This window comes from Eumetopias jubatus, unplaced genomic scaffold (genome assembly GCF_037043125.1).
Source record: "Eumetopias jubatus isolate StellerSeaLion01/CBP00866 unplaced genomic scaffold, mEumJub1_p1.0 scaffold_3, whole genome shotgun sequence".
Taxonomy (NCBI): domain Eukaryota; kingdom Metazoa; phylum Chordata; class Mammalia; order Carnivora; family Otariidae; genus Eumetopias; species Eumetopias jubatus.
The window spans coordinates 14469809-14480357 of NW_028274809.1; the positions used below are offsets into that span (position 1 = coordinate 14469809).

The 10549-nt window shown below is 38.5% G+C and overlaps 1 protein-coding gene across 1 annotated transcript; it reads left to right on the forward strand.

The window, feature by feature from the left end:
- The first annotated feature begins 331 nt into the window (after window positions 1–331).
- CCDC195 (coiled-coil domain containing 195) lies at window positions 332–10196 on the forward strand. The gene is made up of 3 exons (XM_088022022.1): window positions 332–593; window positions 4764–5016; window positions 10073–10196. The coding sequence occupies exons 1-3, from the start codon at window positions 332–334 to the stop codon at window positions 10194–10196; spliced, it is 639 nt and encodes a 212-aa protein (XP_087878148.1).
- The last annotated feature ends 353 nt before the right edge of the window (window positions 10197–10549 follow it).

Consider the following 10549-nt stretch of genomic DNA (forward strand, 5'->3'; position numbering starts at 1 on the left):
CCTCCCTGGAAATTTTTGGAATGCTCTCTTCTCTTCAGACACAAAACAATATTCTAGAACTGTGGATTGATATGAAATGAAAGATACAAAGGAAAGCTCTGTCTTGAAAAACAAACCCCAGAATGAATAAGTCATGGAGATTCTTTACCTCCCTGACAGTCTAACTCCCCAGGTGCTGAAAGACGGCCCAGAGAAGAGTGACATCTATTGTTCAGGAAGGTTTATGGGTGGGGTCGACCAGTCCTGCTGAGTAGACTATGCGTTTGGTTCATGAGCAAAAGGTGACCTGTCTCCTCAGAGGAGCAAACCAGAGCTACCCAAGAAGGGGCAAATGGAAGCTAACATCCAGTTCATAGGAATTATCCAGGAAATGCAGGCACAGATCAACAAGCTGGAGAAAGAGAATCAAATCCTCCGGATGAAGCTGACTTCAAGTAGTCAGAGAGCCCTGGGTCCTGGCGGAGAATCAGGAGATGAAAGGGAAGAGGAAGTCACAGACCTTGGTAACCTCGAAAAAGCATCTGAAAAATCTCCAGCAATCCTTCTCGGCGGTGTTTCCATTGATGCGAAACCAGCTGTGCACGAACATCGAGGTACCGAATGTCCTTAGCTCTTCTGGGCTGTGCCCATCTTCGCAAAGTTCTCCTAAACATTAGGTTTATTTTGCTTCTCACATAATTGCAGAAGTTGGCATTGGCAGTGGTGAGTTCCATCCTTTTTCTCCTGGTAGATTACCTTTAAATCCCTAGGGGGAAAAATCATTAGCATCTTCAAGCAACATAGTTTAGCAACAACAAAAACTATTTCCAGATCTTCCTGGAAAGGTAGGAATGGCAGGTTTGTGAAAAGCAGTCACATGAAAAACAATTGTGTTTTTTTCCTTCTGGACCTCAAGCATTTAAATGTCACATCATAGAACACTGAATGGGTGTGTGTCAAATACCATGCTCACTTATTAAGTTATAATATTGCACAAAAGTTCAGGGCATGGTTATTACAGTCAGACAAATATGGTTGCAAGTGATCTGTCATTCATTATCCACTTGACCGAGAGATACTCAGGAGAAATCTTTCACCTTTGTTTTCTACATCTGAAAGTGTTAGAGTACCTACCTCACATGGTTATAGTACCTTTCTCACTGCAATAATAGACTAAGTGCTTAATTTAGCACCTGGCAAGCTCACAACAAATGGCAGATGTTATTTCTTACCCATGTTTTACAAAGAAACTTCCTGCCTTCTGTGAGTCTGTGTTGCCCATAATTCAATCTCCTACACAGGTTGAAGATTTCAAGACACAGGGTCAGTGTCTGATACATTCTAAAAATCAACTCACCTTGTATGGGAAAAGTATTTTGACTGCGAAGACTACACGAAATCAGAAATCAGCAGGGCAAAAACTACGTTCTGCATTTAAATGATCAGTGCTTGCTTACACGAGCATATTCAAATAAAATTGATGTACGTAATTAAATACTCAAATCTCTTAATATCTGTCAAGGGCTTCAGGCAATGCCATTTAGAGGTTCTGAACAGCTTGGCAGGGGAACATGTCTTATTTGCCAGCTGGTTTTCTCTGTTCAAGAGGTGTCTCTCTAGCATGCCCTACATTTCAAAGCTGGGAAGAGATTTCAATCGGGGCTTTTTCCATTTTTGTCAAGTGCAACTCTGGATCTGAGTAGTTCTGTCTGCTGGTTATTTAATAAAACTAAAAGAGTAACTGACAAGAAAAAGGAGGTTAGACTTTCTCCTGGTTAAAATAAAAGAAGAAAAGAGAAATATGGATATTTGTAATACATCCTTACCCCGAAGTTCCTCAACCTCTGCAATCTTGGACATTTTGTACTAACAAGCTCTGTATTTGTATGGGTCTGTCTTGGATATTGTAGGATGTTTAGCAGCTTTTCTGGCTTCTAAATACTAGATGCCAGTAGTACTTGCCTCTCACCCTCCAGCCATGACCATCAAAAATGCCTTCGGACATTCCAAATGTTGCCTGAAGGACAAAATTTCCTCCAGTTGAAAACCATTGCCTTACTCCAAAGGTAGATGACACTCCATCAAATCTATTTTCTATGATGCTATCCTAATAAAAAAATAAGTTGAGTCTTAGTATATCTTGTGGCTATTTTACAACAACAATTACACCATTCAAAGAACAGAGTATTACCCTTTAAACTCTCAGGGCCTGAATGCCATCAAGCTTAGCAGAGTTTAGACTATTAATAAGAGCTAAACACACAATTGATATCGTACTTCTTCAGCATATGGATGGTAACTCCCAATAAGAATGTTAACACTAAGTTTAAAAAGGATGGGTGAAAAACTGGTAAAATTGGGGGAACTCTTTTTAGTTGTATCTGTTAAACACAGAAAGAGACATGATTTAAATTTGTGCTTGGAAGCCCAGTTGAGTTACTTTACATGTATTTATCTATGTCCTATATGTGATGTACTATTACTACAGTAAGTGACATAAGTAGGAAGAACATTGGCCTGAACATGAAGACACCGGGTTACAGTCCCAGTTTTGTAATAGTTGGTCAATGCTGAGTAAGACAGAAAATTCCTGACCTTAGCATCTTCATGTAAAAATGAATGGACTAGATGAGATGCCTTCCCAGGCCTATTCTAACTATAAAGTTCTGTGATCCTATGAATGTAACATGCATTCATGATCACTCACCTCATCTGTAAAATGGAGATAGTGACCAAATCTGTCTCCTCCGGCTGTTGAGAGCACTAAATGAGATAACACAAGTAAGACTCAACGGGAGTTACTTGGTAGTAGTTACCTTAATATCATTGGATATGCCAGAAAAATGTTATTTGACCTTGGCATAAGTTTTTTATCAGCAGTTTTAATAAGACATTGTCAATATCCATTGACGTTCATACTTAAAACTGAATCATAGACATTTGCCACTAGAGAAGGACTTTTGAGATCATCTCCTTATTTTACAGTTGAGGATATAAAGCCCAGAGATTAAGCAACTTGCCCCATCCTTTGACAATAGAGTAATATGAACCTATTCTTTGAGAAGGAACAATATGAGATCAGAAATGTGAGTCTCTTTAAGAAAGGGAACAATTAAAGAGGACCTGGAAGAGAATCACTTGGAATTAAAGGTTCTTTTATTGATTGTGTGATATGTGTAGTGAGACAAAATGAGATTTTATGAGTGGAGAAGCCTACCCATCATTCACCTGAGGGCACAGAGCAATGCTACAGCCCAGGAACACAGCTGCTTGGGGAGATTGTGTGTGTGTGTGTGTGTGTGTGTGTACACACACATATGTATACAGAGAGAGAGAGATCATGGCCAAAGTAGTGTTTAAAGATAATTTAGAAACAGCATTTGCATGCAGTTATAATCACTTCAGAGAGATTTGAACTTAAAACACTTCCCTCTGCTCCAAACTCTTGCCTAAAAGCTGCTCTTCTGCTCTTCCAAACCATAAAAAGCCAAGGCAGCCTCCACGTTTGGCAATGGCCGTAATAATCTGCTATCTGCATTCTGCAGTTGTGGGCAGCAAACTTAAGTAAGAAATAATTGTGCTTCTAGCACTCTTAAAACCCAAACATGATGCAGGCCTTTCTTAAACATCCATGCTAGTTCATGCCAGAGCTGTGACCAGAAAGATAGAAGATTCGGCAAACATTTCTTAAGTGCTCCAGAAAATGAAAAACCGACCCATAAAGTCAGGCTTCTTCAACCCCTGGGTAAGAACTGGATATCTGGTCAGCCTTAGTACAGTGTCACGAGGATTCAGGCAAACTAAACTCTCTAAAATAAAGCTCTTTTAATCGAAGTGCCTGAGTTACAAGGATCAGAGAAGACTCGATTCACGTCAAGAAAAGAGTTTATTGGAAGACACTTACAGACAGAAATTGAATTGAAAGCTCTCAGAAACAAGGCCATAAATCTCTCCATCTCTCTCAGGAATACTCCAGTTTTCCATGCGAGGACCTTTGCTTCTTTCCACAGACCTCCTGTGCTTTTGTCTCTCAATCAACAGGCTTCCTCATAGCGACTATTCCAACTAAGGTGAAGACACACAAGTGTAGGCCAGTTAACAGCAGCTAGTTCGATTATTTGTGGCCATTCAGGTAATGAGGGTCTATAATGAACAGGTTCTTCTGCAATCTTCTAGAAGGAGAGAGAAAAGCTGTCCAGCATTGGCATCTCCAGAATATCCATGTTCTTCCCATTTTAAAGTCTTGTTTTATTATTTCTACATGCTTGATGTCACTATCAAGCCTAACTTATCCCCTCTACAAGGCTAGAGCATGACATCCCCTCTCTCACACGCTGCATCCCTACCTTACATGCCCAGGTCTCTGTTCTAATGCTGCATCCTCACGAAGTTCTCGCCAACCACACTATTTATTTGGCTTCCAGACCTCTCCCTCATCTGTCTCTATCCCCTTGTCTTTATCAGCCTAACTTGACTTCTCAAGTATTTTATCACATAAGGTTTGTTTATCATCTGTTTGCATGCAAGAAGGTAAGCTCTATGCAGGCAAGAGTTTTGCACGTATCCCCATCTCTACCTCATAAAAAAGTGCCTGACATGTGACTGGCACTCAATTATTTGTCAAATAAATCAGTGACTATATGTAGTTTATGTGAAAAAAAGGAATCAAAAGCAATAGTTTTGTTTAGTTCATTTTAATGAAGTACTATTAATATAATTTGCCATTTGTGGACATCATGAAAGGTAGAACTTTCATAAACCTAAATTTCGTGTCTCCTACACAGGCAACGTCATGATTGTTAGACGCTATTCCATTTCCTCACCAATTCATTCATTTGCTACAAATGATCCCTGGAAAACTAAAGAAAGACACCCAAAGAGTGGAATTCTAGAAGCTCAGGGAAGAGTTAAATCACTGGCATGTTCTTCAATTAAGAATCAAGACAATAAAGAAGAGATGTTTGCCGCAGATTCTTTGACCAGCACTAGTTGTAACAAAAGAGCTTCTCCTGAGCATGTTTTTGGTAATGTAACCAGGTAATGTACCACCTGCCTCAAGCCAGGTTATAGACACATGCTGTGATGGGTACTCAGGCGTTCCCTTGGATAAGCAAGGTCTTACCTAGTGGAGGAAACAAAACCAAATAGGCTCTTAGGCCACAATAATTTCCATCTCACTTATGTGCATTTAGGGGATCAAAAGAAATTTTTTTGAGGTCAAATGATACTCTAACAGACACCTCTATGAGCAGAACACTTCATCAGTCTGCCCTTACTCATCGAGTAATGACTGTACTCTGAGCTGACCACCAGTGATACAGGATTCAGCAAAAGCAAAATGTTATTTTCGAAACTTTCATTCAGTGACAAAGACACACCAGTGAACTGATAACTCTAACAAAGTGCTTCTCAGGGAAAAGACACACTTATTTTAGGAACTGAACACAGAAGTCCTGAGAGAGGACTGTTCTTGTGGGGGAAGTGACCCAATGGGTTTTGGGCGGTATAAAAAAGGCATAACTCAAGAGGGCCAAGAGACAAAGCAAAGAGAAAAGGAACTTGTTCTGCAAAATCCAGGAGCTGGTGTTTAGGGAGGTAAGGGCAGCCTGAGAAAAAGAGAATTGAGAAAACTTTTTAGAGACGGGCAAGGAGTCTTTAAGAAGAAGGTTAGACAGTGACCCTAGGAATGGGTAGAGCCAAGGGCCCTTTCAGAACAAAACTGTCACTATCAAGCCTAACTTATCCCCTCTACAAGGCTAGAGCATGACATCCCCTCTCTCACACGCTGCATCCCTACCTTCCAATTCCCAGTTAGGCCCTGACTTTCTAGGGAGAGTCTCTACACATTTGTCTCCTTCGAGGAGAAAAAGAGGCCTGGGTTCTCATGAATAAGAGAAAATGGGACAAATGGGGTGCGGAGAGAATAAAGGAGTCATCAAGTTCAGCAGTGATAGGAAATCAAATTGAGAGATAACCAGTGATAGGCCTGCAGGGATTCTCATCAATATTGGAAAGAGCGCTGGACCTCCCACAGGATGCAGGACACAAAGGCTGAGCCAGTTTCATTTGGATTTTACAAGACAGGATGAAAATTGTGTTTCACTCATAGAAAGTTCTATTATAGGAACAGAGAGAGTAGCCTGAGTTATGAAGGACAGCTGCATGTAGTGAGGCAGAGAAAAATGGAAAGATAACCTCAGGTAGAGCAGAAAAGACGAGAAGACAGAAGGAAGCATGACTGTGGGGAAAACCAAAGTAGTCAAGTGAATGAGGGTGAAGGAGGGAGCACGAGTCATCCTAAGAGGCCTTCCAGGCAACACTCCCGAGTGTGTGCTTTGTCCTGTAATTATTGGAAAGCTAGTAAAAATTGTCTTTCTGAAAAGTTTTAAAATGCAAAAATATTCAGAAACGAATGTTACAAAGACCACTGTTTTACTCTGCAAGAATTTTGTCACATTTTCTTCAGATACTTTTATATATAAAAGGAAAAAAAATGTTACTAACAGAAAGATCCTATATCTTCTTCCCCGGTCCTGCCAAAGGGCAAGTGTTATCATGAGTTTCGTTTCTCTCCTTTTGGTCTATTTTTTTTCATACCTTCATTACATTCATTCATTCGTCCAACAAATAATCCTGGAGGTGTGTCACGTGCTGGGCAGACTTCTAGGCCATGAGGATACAGCAGAAAAAAAAAAATTGTCAAAAGTCCCTGCCCATGGGGAGCATGTTCCTTTGTAACATGATAATCCACAAATAGGACAATACATAAAAGTGTATCATTTATGTTAGATGGTGATATGTACGAAAGAGAACTTGAAACCAATTAAAAAGGAAAAGGAAGGGTTAGAGGGGCAAGCATTGTTGAAATTGTATATATCGTGGCTAGGAAATACCTCACCATCTGAGTAAAAAGGGAAAGCATTCTGAGGATTTCTGGGTGGGAAAAACTTTCCAAGAACAGAGGACAGCAAATATAAGAGATGCTGAGGGGCGCATGATCAGTATTTGAGGAAGGGAAAGGAGGCTGGTGTGACTGGAACAGAGTGAGCGAGCAAGAGAACAGGAGAAGATGAAGGCAAAGCATGGGTGACCTTCCACTCCCCTCCAATGATTCTGGATTTATCCCAAGTGAACTGGGTACATAACGTACTCTTCTCGTTAAAAAAACAAATAAAGATAAAAGATCATGTTGGGAGTCCTGCTTTAGAAAGACTGTAGAAAAACAATACAGAAAGTAAAAAGACCAAGGTTAAGGCTAAAAAAAAAAAAAAAAGATCTAGGCAAGAGATGATCATTTCTTGGCCAAGGGTAGTAATGGTGGGTGTGGTTTCTGGATATACTTTGAAGATGGAGTTCATAAGATTTATTGGCAGAGCAGATGTGGGATATGGAAACAAGAAGTGTACACCCAATCATTGTGTGCCAATGGCCATGTGTTTTCAAAGAGGGAAGAGGGAAGAAAGGCAGAGATGTGTCTTTTGCTTAAAATGCATATATATATATATGCACTATATATATAGAGAGAGAGAGGCACTAAATGTTCATCATAAAAAGGAATGTCCTTTGTTTTGAAAAAGTATATATATGTACACATATACATATATATATAGCCAGTTATATAAAGGAACTAAATATTCATTATAAAAAGAAAATTGCAAATTACAAAGTATAAACGCAATATTCAAATTAAAAAGTATAAAAAGGAAAATCCTCCATAACTTCACTGTCTGAATAACCACCATATAGATTTTGATGCACATCTATCTTTCCAGTCTGTGTCTGCCTATTTTGAAATTGTGCAGTGCACATATCATGTTTTTTTTACACTTAAGCCATTACATTCTCACAGACCTATAATGCTGAGACATACAGTATTATTAATTTTCCCGTTTCAATTCATATTATTTTCTGTGATCGTTTGGGAGCCTAGCCAAAGTTTATAACATATTATTTTTCTGAGGCAAAATGTTTTCCAAATTCCAAGCTGCCAAGGAATAAACTATTTAGAACACAATCTATTGGTAATTTAGAATCTACTCTAATGGGAAAGACTGAGCCAATTGCAGGTTTATGTAAAAACAAGAAAGTCAGTAATGGCTTAAAATCAACAGCTGGGTTGGCATAAAATCCAGTTGATTGCAGAGAACTGTTGAGAAGAATGAAGCATGTATTTTTTTGTTATAGTGCTTTTTAATTTTGTCTTTTACTTCCTCGGTGATTAACTAGTAAAGTAATGTGTCTTTACATTAGTCCTCTTTTTTTTTTTTTTGTAAATTCATTTACTTTCTAATAGCTCTCAAAAATTTTCAGAAAGATTTATCAAGAACCAATTTGTTTGAACTGGCTTTTGAAGAAGTCAGACATCGTACCTAATTTGTTTGTGAGCCTTCTCATTATTATACCAAGAAAGTGTTTTACAGAATAATGCCAATGTCAATATTTCTAAGAACAAATGCTCTCCAAAAACCAGAGATAGAATTTTAATTTTTCCTGAATTTTCGGAGAAACTAGAAACACAAATCTAATGTTCTGCCTTTGAGAAAAAAGCTCAGGCTGTTGAAAAGATTAGGGGAAAGGATCCATATAGAGCATGGCATGAGGCATACAAATGTGGAATCACTATGTTGTCCACCTGAAACTAATGTAACATTGTGTGTCAACTATACTCAAATTAATTTTTTAATAAAAATTAATTAATTACTAATTTAATTAGAAATGCTATATTATTCATTTTGCAGATAGGAGAAACCGGACACATTAAATACATACACAGTTGACTCTTGAACACAACACAGGTTTGAACTGCGCCAGTCCATTTATATGTGGATTTTTTCAATAAGTACAGTACAGTACCGTAAATATCCTTTCCCTTCCTTATGATTTTCTTAAGGAACATTTCCTTAATGATTGCCTTTCATTTTCTTTTCTCTATCTTATTGTAAGAATACAGTATATAATGCCTACAACATACAAAATATGTGTTAATCAACTGTTCCTGTTATTGGTAAGGCCCCCAAGTCAACAGTAGGCTAGTAGTAGTTAAACTTTGGGGGGAATCAAAAGTTATGCACAGATTTTCCAGAGCCCCGGGGCTAAGTGCCCCTAACCCCTGCGTTGTTTAAGGGTCAATTGTATCCTTTCCTTTTCTTATAGCAAAATAGTTAAGAAGGCAGCCTCTGGAATCAGATGGCTAAAATCTCAACTGCATCATTGGCCTCAGAAAAGATATTAGTCTGTTTTGTACCATAGTTTATTCTTTTGTTAAAAAAAAAAAGAAAGGAATCATAATAGCAGTTACCTCAGAGTTTTGTGAAGAATAAATGAGATAGTCAAGTGAGTGCTTATAAATGGCAGAGCAGTTATTATTTTATTGATCCCAACATATGGAACCACTGGCCTTCTTCCCAAGGGAGGGAGCAGATGTGTTCCCTTTGATGCACGCCACTATAGGCCACTCAGTGAAATGATGGCCTTATCTAAGACAAAGAGAGACAGAGAGAGGACAATACTGGAGAAAAGGCAATAATTTCAAACACCATTCCTTCAACTTTTTCCTGAGAGCGGTGTATCCTAATTTATGTCGAGATTCTATATAACACTGTTGGAGGGAAAAGGAGTGGGCAAAATGGAACAATTTAATCCCTCAGATGACACAAGTCACTGCCACCTCTCCTCTCTCCCCTTTACTGTTTAAGTGTGATGGATATTCCATTAATTCAAAGTCTATAATTGCAGATTGATCTGGATTATAAAATAATTGCCTCAAATTTCTGCTTCGTTTCACCTGAAGTGCTCCGATGTGAAAGACCCTTTGCCAGAGACAATATGATATTCTTTAGCTTTAAACATCAAGAGAATAATCTTCCCTCAGTAGTTTTAAATTTTAGTTTTATCAGCACTCTTCATCGGGCTTAATCAAAAGGCCAATTCCAATATATTTTTTGCATTATTGTTGAATAACTAAACAAAATATGATATGTTTCAAATGAGCTTTTAATAGGCAGATTTGGGGGCTTAGAAAAAATAGTAAATGTTTTATATAAAGTCTCACTAAAAAGTCTTACTTATCTTCTCCTTATTCTGCTTTCTTTAGGGACAAGATAAAGACAGTCAGTTTCCTGTTACCCATGGATGTGTCTTCATATTCCAAAAATTCAAGTTCTTTGAAATATTCACCAAATCAGACCACAAACCAGCTAAGTACCATTGCAGAATAAGCTGTGTGAGATGATGAAATTTAAGAAACAGCTGATGCCCAAGAGATGAAAACACTGAGGCCTCTTTGGGTCAGTGTCCTGCTCTACAAAGAGCTCTGGAAAGATGCCCAGTAAGACACACAAAATGCTTGGCATCAGATCAATGGACTTGTCAATGCACTTGGCCAAGAAATGGGAGTGATTACTTTATGTCATTATCGAATACTAACGTTGATGGCTGTACAGTGACTGTTGTAGTCTCTCTATGCAGCATGTGAGCAATTAAATGTGATTAAATTAAATTGCATGGTAGTGTTCAGTAGCTGCCTTATGCCATCAGGAAATGCTGCTCTTTACATTATAAGTATCACTTT

Excerpts from the sequence above, each read along its gene's own strand:
- CCDC195 (XM_088022022.1), top strand. The coding sequence starts at position 332 with ATGGAAGCTAACATCCAGTTCATAGGAATTATCCAGGAAATGCAGGCA. Across the intron at positions 594-4,763 it reads AGCTGTGCACGAACATCGAG|GCAACGTCATGATTGTTAGA; the intron begins GTACCGAATGTC and ends TCTCCTACACAG. Across the intron at positions 5,017-10,072 it reads GTTTTTGGTAATGTAACCAG|GGACAAGATAAAGACAGTCA; the intron begins GTAATGTACCAC and ends TGCTTTCTTTAG.